Raw genomic sequence first — 19,639 nt, 5'->3', positions numbered from 1 at the left:
ATAATGTGATTATGTCTTTATAAAAAATGTATAGGGTTCAATTCTCCCCACTTTTAGATTTGTTTGAAATTTTCTATGATAAAAATTGGGAGGAAAATTTCTAAAACCACATCAAGAACTTGAATTATAAAAATAAAGTTCACAATATTCGAAATTCTTGCCATTGGACAGCCCTCACAATAATATATAGTTCATATCAGAGCATGTTTAGAATAGGACGATTAAAGTTATAAGTAAAATGAGTTTGAGTCCCAATTTGTTATTCTGTGTAAGTTTCTAAAACTTTTTTTTTTTAAATCCTCATTGGAGGATATTTTTTTCTATTGCTTTTCAGAGAGTGGAAGGTGGATAGAGAGAAACATCGATGTGAGAGACACATCGATTGGTTGCCTCCCTTGCATGCCCAGACCAGGGCTGGGGATCAGCCTGCAACCCAGGTACGTGCTCTTGACCGGAATCAAACCCAAGATCTTCAGTCCACAGGCCGAAGCTCTAACCACTGAACCAAACCGGCTAGGGCCAAAAACTTTTCTTTAACAAGGTACAAAATTATCTTACAATCTCTCCCCCAAATACCTCGCTACTTCTCTCATTTTGTCTTTCAAGGAGTCTATCTTTTAGACTAATTTCCTCAAACCTGATTCCTAGTAAATACAGTATGAACAGAGAGGAACCAAACTGAGCGGCTCATGCAACACCATGCCATTGTCTTTCTGATTCCAGGGTTATGCAAAATGAGGACTTTAATGTGTAAACTACCAAAGAATACTTAATAAATGACTATTTTTTAAATACAGTTTTATTTATTTATTTATTGGTTTTAGAGAGAGAGGAAGGGAGAGGGAGAGAGAAAAACGATGAGAGAGAAACATCAATTGGCTGCCTCCTGCACACCCCCCACTGGGGATCAAGCTTGCAACCTGAGCTTGTGCCCTGACTGGGAATTGAACCAGCGACCTCTTCGTGCATGGGACGATGCCCAACCAACTGAGCCACACCAGCCAGGGCTAAACAACTATTTTTATAAAGAAAGAACCATGACTGAGTGAGGCTTTGTAGGGAAGGGAGGGAAATAGATTGCATAATGTCACAAATGCAGATTAGTTGCACTGAAGACAATATTCAAACACACACAAAAAGGGTGGCTAAGTGTCATGAATAAATACGCATGTATATTTATTCAATTTCAAAGTGAATATATTAAAGTGAATTACACAGCTATTATAAAAAATACTAAGACATGAATAAGCATAAAGATCAATGCAACAGAAAAATCCAGAAAAAGATGCTAATGAATTGAGGAGTTCAGTATATTAAAATGGTGGTATTTTGCCTGGCCAGCATGGCTCAGCGGTTGAGCATCAATCTATGATACAGGAGATTGTGGTTCGATTCCCAGTTAGGGTACATGCCCAGGTTGCAGTAGGGAGTGTGCAGGAGGCAGCCAATCAATGACTGTCTCTCATCACTGAAGTTTCTCTCTCTTCCCCTCTCCTTTCCTCTCTCTGAAATCAATAAAGATATATATATGTATGTGTGTATATGTGTGTGCATGTGTGCGTGTGCGTGTGTGTGTGTGTGTGTGTGTGTATATATACACACACATATATATAATTTTAAAGACATTTTTTGAAAAATAAAAAATATAAAAAAAATAAAATGGTGGTATTTCAAATTGATAGCACAACTGGTTAGCTATCCAGAAAAAAATTTATTTTGCTTCCTATCTCACTTCTTACACAGAAAAACACTCCAGATGGTTCAAGACTTAAACACAAAAAAGTAAACCTGAGAAGCATGCAAGCTAACTTGGGGAAGAGACTTTTCTTGGCAAGACACAAAATATATAAGCTGTAAAGAAAAAAATACAGATAAATTTGACAATGTGGATAACAGCACAAAAATACCTGTGCGAATTTCTTAAAGGTGATAGCAGTGACAGAGCAAAATTGAAATGATCTGTCAGCATACCTGTAAGAAGTGTGCCAGGACCATGTTCATGTACATGTCTTCTTCTTCTCTGCCACTGCCCATGAAACAGAGGTGCTCCCCGCCAGCGATGGAGCCAGACTCGATGGACTGCTTCTGGGCTTCCAGCAAGGATTTTACTGACTGTGCAAACTCAGATGGATTCTGGAGCATCTAGACAATTTTTTTAAAAATTAAAAACATGCCAACCCTGTGTTTCACAAACATTTGCAAAACCTGAAATATTTTTCCAGGGGAAGAATAAAGCATCTCAATAGCCAAACTAAGAAAAACAAAAGGCTCTTATAAATAAAATTCCTGGGATAAGAAAAAAGAAATACGTGTAAATGTACCTATATTAAAACAAAAGTTGAAAATTCACTGAGAGATTAAACTAGTTGTATAGTGGTCCATGGTACAGATATACCATTATGCAAAGAAAACATTCTACTAGAAAAAAGTGTGGTTATTGTTTATTTTTTAAATAGGTGTCATGACAAGAAAAATTTAACACTGAGTGAAATGGTCCATCACTACAAACAATACATTGAAAACAAGCTATATTTTTTTATTCCCACTTACATGGCAAGCTGTGTACTACTTAGTATGCCAATAACTATAATTTTTTTTTGAAATTACTATACTGGGGCTACATTTAAAAAAGAACAGTGAAAATCCAATAGAAAAATGGACAAACCATAGGAGCAATTTGTGAAATAAACAGCACACTCACAAAAACATCACTAGTAATTACCAGTTTTTCACCCAATATTCTTTTAAAGTAAAAAATAATTGGTGATGTCCAATAATGCTGATGGTAGAAAACAATCATTCTCACATACAGTTTTAAAGGGTAAAGATTCAGTCTTTTAAAGGGCAATGTGGCAGTCTCTAGTAACATTTTATACACCCACTCCTCTCAACACAACAACTCTACTCTGAAGAACCTATTCTACAGAAATATTTGCACAAGTCCACAATGTATGTGTAAGTATGTTAACTGCACTAATTATTGTAAGAAAACTGAAAACCACCAAAATGTACATCAATCAAACAATAAGTTATAGTATATCTGTTCCAGCCATTAAAAAGAATATACTCAAATGGAAACATCTCTAAGAAACTGTTAAGTGAAAAAACAAGTGAACTGCCAAGTGAAAAAGAGAAAAAGTGAACAAGGAATACGTAAACACATAGCAAAGGTCTGGAAGATTAAGCCCGCTGTTAATAGTTAAGTCTGGAGGTTCTCGTTGAATTTTTTTTAATTCAAGTATTCATAAATCACTTGAGTAAATTTAAATCCATCTAAGTCTTCCTGGACGAATCAAGGAAGAGAAAGGCACAGAGTTCACTTTCAGGATGCACACCAGCTAGGACTGCCTTCTTTACCTACAGTACCCGACAGTCTCTGGGTTGATTACCTCCATTTTCCAAGAGTTTCCTCTCAATATCACCTAAGCCCTTCTACATGCCCTTTCTGTCTTTGAATCAACTTTTTCAGACAAGCCGAGAAGAGGGCAGATTGCACCCTCAGCAAAAGTGGTTACTCTTTCTGTCTTCCCTATACCTGAGGCTCAAACAACCCTAGAAGGGCTTAAATGATGTCAGTCCCAGGTCTTCCAACTGCTCTAAGCATCTCTAACAATATTTGACTATTTATTTCATCTACTTCCTCAGTTAAAGTAACCCAAGGATAGCAATTTTAACAACTTAGCACCTATATGCCAGACACTACCCTTATTAAATATTAGTGTATTATATGTATAAGTACTCATGATGGAAAATAAAGCTTATAGTAAAAACTTTTAGAATTACCCAATTTTAAAAGAGCTAATATTTGTAAGTACTTACTAGGTGCAAAGCACTATGCTAAGTGCTACCTCAGGTAGTTTGTAGTAAGAAGTTTAGAATTCACTGACATAACAATGGTAAGCAACAGTAAGCCATAGCCAACAATGCTTTCATCTGTCCTTTAGAATGCCAAAGGGTGTCCTGGGTGAAAAGGTAACCCGAGAGCAAAACTTTTATCATAAGAGCAGGCAGAGACTCCCTCCTTAAGCAGAAATAAAAACATCCCTAAATCAGGTACATGTATATTGATAAGCTAAATTAAAAAAAAGATTTCTTCTCTTAATTAAAAAAAACTTAATAAGCATTTATACTAACCAGATCTGAATCTAAGTGGAAAGCAGTTGATAAATGCCCAGCATTATACTGTTCTGCAGGACGGCAATCCACCACAAAGAACCGGACTCCTTCCTAAGAAAGAAATAATTTCTTGATGTACTGGAATTTGACACAAGAGTTACATTTTACACAATATAATATTAACAATTAACCAAAGGAGGGGGAACAGGTTTATTAAAAAATTGATCTCACATAGAATCAGGAGGACCCAATCAGTACAGATGCAAAAAAATTACCTCAAGATTCTAAAAAATTGCATACATTTTAAACAGTTAAAATATTTTACATATATCGTTCTTGACCAGAAAGTCTTAAAATATGTAGCAGGAGAATGTCAGTTTGAGCTAAAAAACTAATTATAGTATATTGGAATTTAATTTTTTAAATGTGTATCATGTTAAACAATTTTTAAAAAAACATATAGTTATAAATACAGGTCCAATTCCAATACTAGATACAATTCCTGTTTCTACAAATAAATCCACAAACTTATCGACAATTCAATTCACATAAGAACTAAATGTTTTTGGTGGGTTGAGGGGAGGTTCTGCAATGCAAGTTTGAACTGAAGAAGTTAATTATGGGTCTCATTAAACTAGATTACATATTTTCAATTGTTCTTTAGTAATAGTTCTAATAAGAAAAATATGTGAATTGTTTTAAAAAGATTTACTGTCAGAGGCATTTTCCCATGTCTATTCTCTTCCCTCCTTGGAAATACACCCCACATTCCAAATACACACACACGGATAAATGTTGCAATACTAGTAATAAAGAACATATACTGGAAGAACCGGGTCCTTACATTTTCATGAAGAAAGCAATAAATAGAAAATTATGGTATAGTTCCTTAATTCTCCTTTGTTATGTGCTTTATGGCATTTAACCATGTTATTCACTTAGTTGTGTAACAACTCAGATGCAACTGTTAAATGCTAAATTCACTCTTTTAAGTACTTTGTACACCATTCAGTTGCTTTGCTAAAATGAAAAAGGTTTAACAATTTACAAAAATTGGTGTCAAAAATAATTAGTTGTTGACAACTAAAATAATACCAACACTGGTAGTTTAAAAACGAATATCTGGACAGAAGATTTAGCACATTAATCATCAAAAAAAGCAAAATAGTCACATTTTTGTAATAAATTAATTTTGTAGAAATCAATAGAGAGGAAATGTTGGTTCCTTGCATTTAAAGGGGACAATCCTCTGACAAGACTGTGGGTTTTCTTTACTTACCCCATGCAGCTGATTTGCCTGAAGGATCTCTGACACTGAGACGGCCAGACAAAGAGCCTGACTCAGATCTGCCTCATCATCCTTAATTCCCAGCAAAGTACTACCGAACAGATGGTGATTATCCTGTGTGGAGAGGAAATTTGAAAATACTATGAAGAAAAAACAAAATCAAATTTTCTTCCTAAAAATACTAACATACCATGATAAAAGATAAAATAATTATATAACACCCTTGAGTCATGTGATTTTTAAAACTTAATATATCACCTTAAATCTTATAAGCTAAAAGCTACAAAAAGACTACATACAAAACCCCTGTCAGAGTTCACACAAACTGAAAGAAATAGCACATTCTACAAAGTTATTTTCTAAACTGTCACCTATGGCTGAATACTAAATTTTAAAATTGGTTACTCACTTTTCATAATTTGATATAATAAAAGCAAAAATATGGCATAAATGAACTGCATAAATTATGTAAGACACTGATTATGCAGTAGAGTCTACTCTAATTAGCCAATGCTAGACTTCTCTTTCATCCAGTATCCTAAACCACTATCCCACCATCTGACTTACTCAGCATGGCTGGGAACTGAGGTGATCTACATAAGGCAATTATTAAAACAGCCGAAATTAGTCCCTAGAAACGAAACAAATCTCCTTTTTAATTAGTTTCAAGGTTTCTCTTACCTGACTTTTGAAACATGCTATACTGAACATAACTTAACCTCATCTTGATGTTTCAGTGACATAGCTACCAATTAGCAACTACTATGGCAGAATGCCTCAAAAAAAGACAATTAATGCTCTCATGGGCACCTGAGGTCACAGACAAACCTGTGTGCCACACTAGCTGTTAAGGTACTTCTATGCTTCCTCCACTATTAGCTTTTGCTTCCTGAAGTTTTACTTTCTAGGAGCTCACACCACTCATGCTTCTAATCAGGTGTCCTTTCTCCTGAATGCACTTGTCTGGTCTGAGAAAGATTCTAGGTCTCTAAGGAGCTAAGTGACCTTTTTAGTGTATAAGACAGCTCTGTATCAGTAAGGTTGTACAAGGCTGAACTCCAGATAAAGAAGGCATAATTATACATGCTCCATCAGATTTTTGTCATATACTTTTTCAAGTCAAGAGAGCACTAATTTAGAAAATATAGTCAATTTTCTAATGTTCAGAAATAACTAATAATCAGAGTAGAGGGAAGATGATTTGTAGCATGTTTGCATACAATCTTTTTTAATCTGTCTGTTCCTCCACTAGGGAGAGTATTTATTATAGACAATCACACAAAACTGCGACATAAGAAAAGACAGAAAAGAACACAAGCCTAGAGTATTTTAACTGAAATGAATACAATGTAAAACAATGTGCAAAATGTGAAATACTGAATAGTTGGCCGTTTCTTGTCTTATACCTTCCTAAATGAAGCTGGTGTTTTACTGCAATAATACTGAGCCAGAGAGAAAAGGTCTTCTATATCTTCTAGATTCAAACTGGATGGAGTTTTTTCCAAGAACTCTGAAATAGGATTATAGATATAACAACATTTAAAAAATTGTTTGCGAAGAATATAATGAACATTATTTATGTATCAAAGCTGGAATGTCCTCAAAATAATAAAAACTATATAAATGGAATCTCAACAGTGATGCCTTTAAAACTGGGGAGAAGTGGATTTTCCCAAAGGAGCTGAAACTGTTAATGCAATTCTGCTAGTGAATGATGGTGTCAGGCAATCAAATCAAATTCATTAGCCTTGATGAATTAGCCTAGTTCCTGACTTAAGGTACTTTTTCTTGTGTGAGAAGTTAAAATAAACCATTAAAATGTAGCATGATAAACACTGTAATATAAATAGTACAAAATACCAGGCAATGTAGACAGAAAATAAAAAAGCTGTGTGGGGTTAGAGTGGGGAGAGCCCAAAAGGAGAACAAAGGTTTCACAATGAAGACACCAGGAAAGCAGAGTGTTGAAAGGTGAATTGAGGAAGGAAGGGGGCTGGGAGGGAAGAGGGCAGGAGAGAAGAGAAGACCGAGAAGGAGAGTAAGAGAGGAAGGAAGGGAGAGAGGCAGGGAGGGAGGAAAGGAGGGAGAAAATGAGAAGGAGGGAGAGAGGGAGAGGAGGGAAGGGCAAGGTATTTTATTTGAACAATGAAACCAAAGAAACAGTAAATGGAACAGAATAAAATAAAAATAAAAACCCATAAATGAATGAATGATAGCAAAGCTAGGGAAAATATTCCAAGGTTTGTACCTGAAAAGTGTGTAAGAGTTGAATGGAACCTCAGAGCTCTTCTAGACTAATCTAAATTTACAGATGAGGAAACTGAGTTTAAGAAATTAAGTGACGTGAAATGTTTTCTTTACATTAAATGCTACTTACGGATAATTTCTTCTTTGCTGTCAGACTCCTGCGCTAAAATAACTTCTCTGTAAAAAAAGAATCAAATGCGTTAAATATTAACAAAGCATCTGAGAATAGAGAGGAGAAAAATCTAACCAACTTGATACTTACTTTGCATTAACAAGGATTATTAACATTAAGAAATAAATAAAAAATGGATCTGCTTGTTGTAGATATCCATCCCATATTGCCTCAGTGACTTCAATGGGACAGTAACATGCAAAAAGGCTTCCAAGCTGGAATCAGGAAATGAAATGACAAATATAAACCATTAGAAAAGACTTGTTTTTTTGAAAGTATTAAAGCAAATGCATCAGTATCAGTATATCATATTATCTGCACCTGAAATTTAATGTGTACTTTAACTTTGATACATGGAATCCAAAGTCAGAACATGTGAATTCAAAGCACAATGAAGCCATGTACTAGCTGTCTGACTTAGGGCATGAAACAAACTTTAAAGCTTCCATTTCTACTTTTGTTCCAAAAAAAAGTAATACTACTACCGATCTCCTTACACTGTTGTGAAGAGAGAGATAATTAACCTAGAATATCTAAAGTAACTACACATATCTGCCATAATATAATAACTAACATAATTACCCACTGAGCTCTCAAAGGATAACTAACATAATTATTACAGTATCTAACTTACAAGGTAATTGTGAGACTCAAACATGGTAATTTAAGAGCACCTAAAAAAATTAATGACAATATAAATGTGAATTGTTCCCAAAGCTCACTTGTATATCATTTGAAATAGATGAGACATTTACATCCCTCAGTAGGTTTCAGAAGCTCTATGGTTTTCTCTTGCAAATAAAAAAACTGTTAATGTATAAGTTTCTCTAGAGCCCAATTGTGTTTTAAATTGCACAAATTCAGTGATACTTTCCATTTTCATTAGATACAAAAACAATTCCAGTAGAGGTTTAAGTTTAAAACATTTCTAATGGCTAAAGGCAGCTAACAGAAATACATACATTTAGTGCCAGAACACATATAAGTTGTTCCAGGTACTAAGCTACTGTCACAGTATCAGATATCTCTATTTTTAAAATATCTCTTTATTTCAACTATTCTCATAACAGGCCTTCAAAAAGGACATTTTTCTCCCCATTTTATAGGTGAAGAAACAGACTTGTATTGAATAACATTCCCAAATTCACAGAGCTAGTGAGTGGTGGTATTCAGACTAGAATAAAGACCTGAGACGTCACAGCCCATGTAACTGCCATTGTATTTGACCACGAAGCTTTTTAAAGTACATAATACTACTGATGTTTTTGTTGCTGTTTAAAAAATTACTATTACAAATACAGATTAGAAGATGCAAATACAGAATGGCAATATATGGTCATCATTAAACTCACTTAGCTAAACTAAAGCTACCACTGCACTGCTCACAGCTATGGGTTCTCGGTTTAGGAGTTAGTTTTGTTTCATCTCATGATCAAATAAAAAAGACTCCATTCTATAGACATACTAGTAGCAAGAATGAACTATTTGGGGCATCAAGTGGAGAGAAACAAGTTTTCAGTACTCAGTTAAAATCAGCTACCAGCACCGAGTATTAATTCAGATTCTGGTAACAGAAATGGCATTTCCTAGGCATGACATGACCAGAGAAACCTCTATTAAGTATTAGAATGCTAAAAAAAAATAAATTTCTAATTAAAAAAAAAAAATTATATATTTTTATTGATTTCAGAGAAAGAAAGGGAGAGGGAGAGAGAGATAGGAACATCAAAGATGAAAGACAGTCATTGGCTGCTTCCTGCATGCCCCTCACTGGGGACCAAGCCGAAGCCTGTGCCCTGACTGGGAACTGAACCGAGATATCCTGGATCACAGGTCAATGATCAGTGGCTGAGCCACTCTGGCCGGGCAATAGTTTCTCATTTCAACACAAATAAGTAGTTAATGGCAACATATGAATTTCAGAGAAGCTATAATTTTATAGGCATTTTATTATTTTAACTCAAAGTGACAAGACTGTAGCCAAGAGGGAACTAAAGAATATGCTGCTGCAATTTCAGATATAATATAGGCCAGAGCTGAAACCAGTTAGGATTCTCTACTTAGCATTTCCTGATTGTCAACCCATCCCTTCACCCTCTAAGATACTATTATTATTACCATTTTACTGGTGAAAAAATTAAAGCTCAGAGGCTATCTTAAATCACACAGTTAATAAGTGAAAGAAATGGGGTTTCCTGAAGCAAAGTTAGGTAAGACATGATCAAGGAATGTTTAAGTTTTGAATATATATTCTTCTAGCACCCAGTCATTGTTTTAAAAAGATCTGAAATTAAACCTAGAAGAGCAGTTCTCAAAGTGTGGTCTGAGGAGCCCTGGAAGTCCCCAAGAGTATTTACAGGGGAGTCCATGACATCAAAACTATTTTCATAATACTACTGAAGACTTTATTTGCCTTTTTCATACTCAATCTCTTACAAATGAACAACAGAATGTTCCAAGGACATGGTATGTGGTATCATCAGAGACTGAATCCAGAAGCAGATATGAGAATCTACCAAAAATTAATGAGATTTGCAAAAATATAAGATAATGTCAATGCCACTATTCTCACTAAGTTTCTTCTGAAAAATAGTTATTTTTTATTTTAAAAGTAGGCTATTTATGCTAACAGGTAATGGATTTACCATTACTTCTAAATAAGTAAATGTTTAAAACTTCTTAGTTTTAATTTCTAATCAACATCCATATGAACAATGGATCTTCAATAAATGTTGTGTATCAGTGGTCCTGAGACCAAAAGGTTTGAGAATAATGACCTAGAATAAAACTTGCCACTGAAAATACAAATATAGAATGTCAAAGCACTGAGATGTACTTTATATTCTTTTACATTAATCATTTAATAATCTTAAGTCATTTTCATGATGATCACTTCTAATATAAATCATCAACTTAATCACCCAAAGTTTTAAAGTGAACTGATACTTATATTTACATATACATATTTAGATATATATGTCACATATTTTATAAAACAACAAAAGGCTAAAATTCATGTTAAATAATCTGAACTAACATAAGTGAGGAGCACAAGCAGCTATTTATGAAGTGCCAATAATTTTACTCCTTTGGTTTAGACAGTAATGGTCTATAATTTAGTACTTTTCTTTCTCTTCCTTGGGGAAAAACACCTAACTATAGTTTCATAGAAATCTATTTTTCATTAAGTGTTCCTACTTTCACTTTATTACCCAGTTGAGTGCATAGGAGTCTGGAGTAATTTTCTTTGTATCAAGAAAAGAACAAAGCTCAGGCTCATGGTACTGGATGAGTAATCGGAAAAGATGAAATGGTCTCCCCTTCAGGGAACAATCCCTAGAAGACAAGAGAAGAAAGGTTTCTTGCATTAATAGGTCAGAAATGATAATATCAGTAATCAATTCTCTTGCAATATCCACCTCTTCTCCCTACCCCCAGAACACCTGAATACCAGCCTACCTAATAAACCAGGCAGAGCTCTCTTGCTAACACCTAATGGACCTGACTTGACAGAAAGTTTGTAGAAACAGCGGGTCTACAGCCAACTCTAGGGAGATTCTCTCCAGGTGAACCCAGGCAGTGCTCTAAGAAAAGGACTATAGGGACCACTGAAAACAGCAGGACCACTTAGGGTATTTTGGTAAATTCTAAATCCCAAAAGGAGATCTGGAGAGTCCTGAAGAAGTCCAGCCCCCTTTTATCCTGCCAAATAAGAGGAAACTCCTAAGAAGGCTGCAGGTTAGCTCCGCAGTTAATGTATGCAATTAGGAATGTCCTTCAGCAAAGGTACTAGTCTGAAGTGGCCAGATGAACATTTCAGAATAGACAAACTTAGAAGAGCCTTAGAAGCTGCTGAAGTGGCTGGGGTACCAGGTGCTCTGAGTGAATTCCAGAAGGTATCAAACACTCACCTTATTGAATAACTACCCTATTTTTTGACTTGCTTCCTTGTATCCATTTTTATTGAGGACATACCATGTGCCAGACACTGTAACAGGCACTTTACAAAGTTATCTCATTTTATCTTTAAAAGCAACCCTATAAAACAGACACTATTATTTCCCCTGTTGTACAGATGAGAAAACTAAGGCTTAGTGTGGTCAAGTAGCTCACCCAAGGTCACAGTATCTAAGAAGTGATGGAGCTAAGACTGAAACTGGGCATTAAACCATTATGCCATACTGCCCTTCCATATATATAATTTTGTATTTTAACAAGTGGTATTTTGGGTAGGGATGCAGTCTCTAAAAGCAAACTGTAAAGATATTAAGGTAAAAGGCATCATGCAAAAAAGTTAATGAATGTCACAGCTTTAACATAAAAGCATTTAGTATGTTTTTTGTTTTATTTTTAAATTACAATTTACATTAAATATTATTCTGTACATTGTTTTAAAATGCTATTCAAGGGGGAAGGAAAAATAATTTCTACAAATCCAAGACCTGAGCTCAATGCCAAGATTTGGTATGACCCTTTGGCTGCCATTTTTTGATACTGCAGTCTGACAGGGAAGTTTCGTAGAAACTGCCCCAGGTTGGTAATTCAGATGCCAGAGACAGTACTGGACTCATATTGGTAAGATTATCTCCTCCTTAGTCTAAATACTTTGCCCACATTATAAATGCAAGGCTTATAGACTGAGTAGGGGCATAAACTGTAGAACAAGTGTCTAGTTTGTGGTCTCATCTTCAGAAAAAATGGGACATCTCAGGGAGTCAGCCACTGCAACAGCACCTACTCATTTAATATCTGAGTACTGCAATTACTCTCTACTGCAAGGCACTGTGCTTGATAGAATTCTACCCATGTTATATCTGAATCTGTAATAAAAAGATGTATCATAATGCAGTTCTTTGAGCACCATTTTCTGGAGCTGTGTTCTATCCAAGGGCATTAACACTGACTCTGGCTGAAGTACTGTGTTACAGGCAGAACTAATGAAAACAGTAACTGGAGGAACCTGACGAGACAGTGTCACACAGCTCAATATAAAACCCCTCCCTCTATTACTAGCTACCACCGCCAACATTCTCTAGAGAGAAAGCTGGAACATCATGCCCCTTGCTATTACTAGCTCTGATGCATTGAGAGGTGATAAAACATGAGCAGTTGAGAGACCTAGTATAACAGAATGTTTCCCAAATATGAATTCCAGTCTTAGCTCTACCTTGACCTTAGCCCTGTGTCCTGGCATCTCTGGATCTGTTTTCCTTATATGAAGCATTATGGTTTCAAGGTAGTACAGAGATTCTCCACCCTGGTGTATATTGGAATCACCTGAGTTTTAAAAATATATCCATGCCTAGTCTAATTTCAAGGAGCAGCATGTTTTAAAAGTTCTTGGGCTGAACAGACATTTCTCCAAAGATATACAAATCATCACTAAGCACATGAAAAGATGTTCAACATCTTTACTTGTAAGGGAAATGCAAATCAAAACCATAATGAGATACCACTTCATACTCAGTATGGCTACAGTGAAAAAACAAATGTTGTTGAAGATTTGGAGAAACTGGGATCTTCATTCACTGCTAATGGGAATGTAAAATGATGCAGTTGTTGTTTGGCAATTCCTCAAAAGGTTAAATATAGTGATCATATGATCCAGCAATTCTACTACTAGGTTCATACCCAAGAAAAATGAAATTACACGTCCATACAAAAACTTGTACACTAAGAATCCCCCCAACGATTCCAATTTGTATCCACAGTTTCGTGTGTTGCCAAACCACTGGTCTAGGTTATGCTGAAAGTTCCTTTTGGCTCTAAAACCCTGACTACCTGATCCATAGCACTGGCTACTACAAGAATTCTTTCTGGCCTCATGAGTGCCACCCCCACCACTCTCTACCCCAATGCCCAATCATCTGTACATCTGTCTAGTTTCAGCTTAAGTGTTACTTGCCCAGGGAAGCCGTTCCTGATCCCCAGGGCAAGTTAGGTCACCCTCATCATACATTCCCATGGTACTTTCTGCTTCATCTTCCTCACACTCGGCACACTGCTGATTACTTGTTCAATGCCTGTATTTCTAGGACTATGACCCAAGCTGTAAGCTGTAAACCCAACACCTCCCTTATGGTAGCACTCCAAAACTTTTACTTTTCACTTAGACACTATAATGTTATTTTTATTTTACAAGTGAAGAAATTAAAATAGGGATACCACTCAAAAAGTGTGAAGAGTTATGCTGCATACATAATCTACTCTAGAAGCATAAATTAACAAGTCCTTTAAAAAATTTAAAAAATATATATATATATATCTTTATTGATCTCAGAGAGAGGAAAGGAGAGGGAGAGAGAGAGATAGAAACATCAATGATGAGAGAGTCACTGATCGGCTAGCCTGCAACCCGGGCATGTGCCCTGACCGGGAATTGAACCCTGATCACCTGGATCCTAGGTCGATGTTCAACCGCTGAGCCATGCCTGGCCGGGCCCTTTAAAAAGTTTTGTAGCCACAAAAATAAAGTCAAATAACAATTATGAGTCAAACAATCTTCAAAATTATTTAATCCTTTTACTATACCACCAGAGTAAATCTAACAACTTTAACTCAAGCAAGCTAGACCTCAATTCATTTTTAAAGTAAGTAAACCATATTTTACCTGGGGATGTACTTGTTCATGATAGCATAAAAGCAGTTGTATAAATCACTGCGTGGCAGTTGAAGACGCACCAGTGGTTTGAGTAGATGTATCCAGCTAAGGGACATGCTATATTTAATGTTACGTGATTTACAGTAAAAGGTAATTACAGATTCAATATCCAAAAGTAATTCTGCTGCCTTCTCTTCTGGCACTGAAAGCTGGTCTAGAAAATAAATGTCAAAATAAAGTTACCAATGGCTTGTTAGAGGCTCAGTTATTGGACATAACACTTATTTATAAACATATAATACTATATTAGTGCATTTAGAGCATGACATCACTACATGAAAGCACATTTTTTCCCTTATAATTTATTCAGTATTTACTAGCTATTCAATATTTACTAACTTAATAACACTTGACCTTTATATAGATTAAACAATTTGAAATAGAAGAGTAGGAAGAACAGTCATAACCAATATTCTTGGAAAGCAAAAAATTGTTTTCTAAACAACAGATTATCATCTACCCCATGATGGGCAACTGTCACTATAGCTTTGTTAAGGGAGGGAAAGTGCTTCATTCTCTACCCTAAAGTCCCTTTCCTTTGCCCACACCAGCAATAATGTTTCCTATGTGGTTAGTAAACAAAAGCATATTTAATCAATAATTTAACTAAAATATAATGGAAAGAGAAACAAAAAGGCACCAATAGACTATAGATTAATTAAAAAAGAGAAATATAAACTAAATTATTTTAATCTTGAAGACCTCATGGGGTGACTGGGAACCTATTCAACCATGATTTAGTTTTTCTATAGTAGATCACAACCTATGATTTATAGATAAGCTTTTGGAACACAGCCTCCTTTAATTTAGGACTATATACAATCATATAGATATTATTAATTATACAAAAAAATTTTAAGACTGCAACAAAACTGTAAAGAATTCAACATATGATGCAAAGGAACACTCAAAATTGGGCTCTCTTAAAATATTAGATATAAGAAATTCAAAATAAAAATTCTAAAGCTATTTATTAGCCTTTTACAAGTTCAACATATCCCAAATAACAAAATACGTGATTCCTCTATCCCAAAATTATTATTTCCAAAATTTTTTACTGTTTGAAAACAATTATTAAACTTACCAATAAATTCTAGACAATCTTTGTGAATTGTGTTCTGTTCTGGCAGGTCTAAAATACCATCCCATGATGCCAAACTATCACCTTTTCCTGCAACATTTAGAGCAATCTGAAAGAAAGGGAAAAAAAGCAACTAGCTTCATATGTTATTTCTCATCTTTGGAAAGATGCTGTAATGAAGAAAAGGCCTGAATTTAGGAATGATAATGAACACTTCAAAGATTACAAAGTAATGTATCTACACTCCACCAAATGCTGAGCCCTTAGTCATATTAGAATGAAACAACATAATTATTTTAAATCCTCCTGAATTAAATTGTACTGCTCCATGTCAATAGTGAATAAAAGAAATTACACAAAATATTTACATAATTACATACATAAATTTATTTAAAACAAACATTGCCAATGCTGTATAGAATGAAAGTTTATGCCCCCCACCCCCAAATGCATATGCTGAAATCCTAATCCCCAATGTGAAGGTATTTGGAGGTGGTGGCCTTTGGGAGGTGATTAGGTCATGAGGGTGGAGTCCTCATAAATGGAATTAGTGCTCTTATAAAAAAGAACCCCACAGAGTTCCCTTTTGCCTTCAGCCGTGGGAGGACACATTAAGAAATTACCATTCTTTCAAGTTTAATGGTATTATGGTTATTTTAAAAGTCTTTATCTTTTAGATTCTCATACTAAAGTATTTTAGTGTGCCACTAAAAATTTGTTTTAAAATAATCCAGCAAGTTTAATCCAGTGTGGAGAGGAAACGATTGGGATACCATTCAAACAAGATTGGCCAAATGTTGATAACAGTTAAAGTTAGGAGATGGAGGCTCATTATTCAAGTGCCTTAACTTTTGTGTTTTAAATTTCTGTGATAAAACATTCAGAATGCTATGTACAGTTATAACTGCATTTCTTTTGCATATATGTGTGCAAAGGGTAAAAATGTAAAAAGATATACACTAAGACATTATTATGTGTTTTACCTATAGGTGGTAGATAACAGATGATTTTTATCTTACTCTTTGCTTGTATATGTTTTAACAAAAATAAGTATTTCTATTGTAATCATAACAAAATCTTAATTTAAAAATTAAAAAAACGATAATACTCATGCACTGGAAAACAGTCTAAGAAAATAAGTAAGAAAAACCTCCTGTAATTCCAACACCCAGAGACCTATTTTCCTTCCCCCCTTCTTTCATTAACATAATTTCTAATGGCTACAAAAGAAAACATTGCCTTTCAAAATCTAAATTATTAAATATACTGAACATTATAGAAATAGACATTTTAGTAAGTTCCTCTGATAAGTTTTCTACAGGTGACATGCCCACAGGATAATAATCTTCCGCAACTAAGACAACTGAAAATAAAAATTCTCAAATATTATTAAGTGATTACATTTTACTTATTCAGTTTCCAGTTACCTTCCAAACTTTGGCCCTCAGATCAACAGGCAGTGGTCTCCCTTGAATTATATTTCTCAAAGTTTCAAGATCACAACCTCCTGCTTCCAAAGCTTCTTCAAGATCTTTTTCCCTAAAAAACAAGTCCTATTTATTAAAAGATATTTTAATTCTTATTTTTTCTTATTCCAGATTCATTTATAAGCATGGTCTGTTAAAGGCTGCATCCAAAATGAAAATGTTCTCAGCAGCCAAAGTGCAATGCCAAGGCAAACACACAACATTTTGTTTTCTTGGAAGGAAATCTCAGGTTTCATACACTCAATTTACTCTTAATTTGTATTTAATTCTAACATGCTTAGTTATTCATCTGTTTTCTATGAGAAAAGAAATTTAAAAGAGAAGAAAGAGCAAGCTGGCAGACAGCACTGAGAAGTCACAATGATAGCAGTATTCATGGTAGTAGTAATGACTAACACTTTATATAGCACTAACTGTGTGCCAGGCACTGTTCCAAACATTTCATGTGTGTTTTGTTTTGTTTTTAATTCTCACAATAACCGTATGAAGTAGGTTACATCATTGGCCCCAGTTTACACATACAAAAACTGAGGCAAAGATGGGTTATGGAGCTTGTGGTCACATGTCTGGTAAATAGTTGAGCCAGGATTCAAATTTTAACAGAATTTATGCTCTTAACATTATGCTATGTAGTGGCAAGAAGGGGAAACAAAATTCAGTGAGGAATTCAAAGCACTGCAGAATGGGAGGGGATAGAGAGTACATGACTATACAGATACATGCTTAGAGCAGTGCCCGGCTTACAGTAAGAATTCAATAAATGTTAGAGGAACAACAAAGGCTCTAAAGGCACCACTGTATTATATATTAAAGTAAAATAATAGCACATCAAGTAAATTATCAAGTAAATCAACAAGCAGTAATGTTCAGTCTACTAGGTTTAGAAGAAAAGTAGAAAATACATTTTATTTTCATTTCTATATGGTTAAAATAATAATTTAAAAAATTTTCAAAAAGGTATGAATTGTTTTTTAGCCAGGAACTAACCACTTAAAATAACTAATTTCTTTAGAATTCTCTAAAGCTGAAGTTTGTCATTATTTATAATTTTAATATACAATACATAAGAAATCTGTACAAGTAAAAAATCCATAACTCAGCTAGACAACTTCTAACATTTCTTGAAGCAACCTGAAAGGCTGAGCGTCCCACTAGAATCAGAATTTTGTCATTTTTGTCGTTCTGAGGAAAACAAATTACTCCCATTCCACATTCTCTCAATAAGATAATGTAAATCTCTCCTATTGACAGGATTCCAAAAATATCAATTTAAATGTATAAATTACCGAAAGTGCTAAGGTAAAAAAAGGAAATAAAACCATAATCACTTCGTATGATATTCAATGGAAAAGCAGTGATCAAATCTGAAAGGTTTCTTAAAGGCACTATAAACTCACATGAACAAAAAGGTAACTAGTAACCACACAAGGAACATTTTGTTCTTTTGATACATGGTCACCAAAAGTGTTGGACAGGAAAGTGAGGGAAAGAGATTTCAAGTCTACGGTGAAGACACACTTCAGGCCTATAGCTGATCAAAACTGGGGTTTATCTATTTATTCTATTCTGGCCAAGATTTACAAGACAGCCTGTTAGAATTTGAAGGATTGTTTGTAACCATGAAACAAACAAAAATTTAATAGACTCTTTGAATAAGTACCATGTTTTTAATGATTAAATGTGTAAACTGAAAACACCACTTAATGAAAAAATTCTTTTACCAAATAAATGAAGAACTAGAAGTTTTCCATTTTTTGGTACAAAATCCTTGGTTTCTTTTGAAGTAACTTTGCCAAATCCCTTACTATTTCAGACAACAAAGTTAGTATTCTGGGGCAAAATGCCTAATCCTCAATATACTTTAAAAATCATAATAATGTACAAGCACATCTCTGTTGATACAGCCACAGTGGGATTCCTGGATGCTGCCAGAAAATGCTCCACCTTAAGTAGTAAAAGGCACTTCTCAGAAACTAAATAATTAAAAGTAACATTATCTTCTGAGCAAGGTGTTCAGAGGTTCAGTTATCAGAACTTCAATGTTACAAATGTGCTTGTAAAAGCAGTAAAAGAGCTGAAAATAAATAAAGTTAAATAATTCATAAAAAGATCAAGTTCCTATCATAAAGACAGAAACTCTATGGCACTGAACTCTCAAACAGAACTTTCCGTCCCCTAAACCAAATAGCAATACCTAACATTCAAAAGAAAGAACACACGTCTGGTGGGGTATGATTGGGTGGGTTGTGGTTTTTTAAGTCTTCTTTGATTTGGGGGGGGGGGGCGTTAATCCTCACCCGAGGATATTTATTCCACTGATTTTTAGAACGAGTAGAAGGGAGGGAGGGAAGGAGAGACAGAAAGAAACATGATGTGAGAGAGACACATCAATTGGTTGCCTCCCACTCATGCCCTGATGGGGGCGAAGATCGAACCTGCAACCCAGGTACATTCCCTTCACTGGGAATGGAACCCATGATCCTTTGGTGCATGGGCTGATGCTCTAACCACTGAGCCACACCAGCCAGGGCAAATCTTTGATTTTGGTACCTTCTTACTGACCTTAGCAGCTAAAGGTTGGCAGAAG

At 35.0% G+C, this 19,639-nt stretch overlaps 1 protein-coding gene across 2 annotated transcripts in view; it reads right to left on the bottom strand.

Annotated features, from left to right (window-relative positions):
• Positions 1-19,639, bottom strand: part of TBC1D23 (TBC1 domain family member 23) — a 51,214-nt gene that overhangs the window by 16,267 nt on the left and 15,308 nt on the right. For both annotated transcript variants that reach the window (XM_081137734.1, XM_081137735.1), the window contains exons 2-11: positions 16,993-17,104; positions 15,569-15,674; positions 14,434-14,638; positions 11,036-11,159; positions 7,914-8,038; positions 7,782-7,828; positions 6,811-6,914; positions 5,396-5,518; positions 4,135-4,227; positions 1,972-2,142 (exon numbers count right to left, since the gene is read on the bottom strand). In XM_081137734.1, coding sequence (XP_080993860.1) covers positions 1,972-2,142; positions 4,135-4,227; positions 5,396-5,518; positions 6,811-6,914; positions 7,782-7,828; positions 7,914-8,038; positions 11,036-11,159; positions 14,434-14,638; positions 15,569-15,674; positions 16,993-17,104 — 1,210 coding nt within the window. The remainder of the gene's footprint in view (positions 1-1,971; positions 2,143-4,134; positions 4,228-5,395; positions 5,519-6,810; positions 6,915-7,781; positions 7,829-7,913; positions 8,039-11,035; positions 11,160-14,433; positions 14,639-15,568; positions 15,675-16,992; positions 17,105-19,639) is intronic.

This window comes from Miniopterus schreibersii, assembly GCF_964146895.1.
Source record: "Miniopterus schreibersii genome assembly, chromosome: 5".
In the NCBI taxonomy this organism is placed as follows: Eukaryota; Metazoa; Chordata; class Mammalia; order Chiroptera; family Miniopteridae; genus Miniopterus; species Miniopterus schreibersii.
The sequence above is the reverse complement of the archived record's forward strand: the minus strand, read 5'-3'. Positions and strand labels throughout refer to the sequence as shown.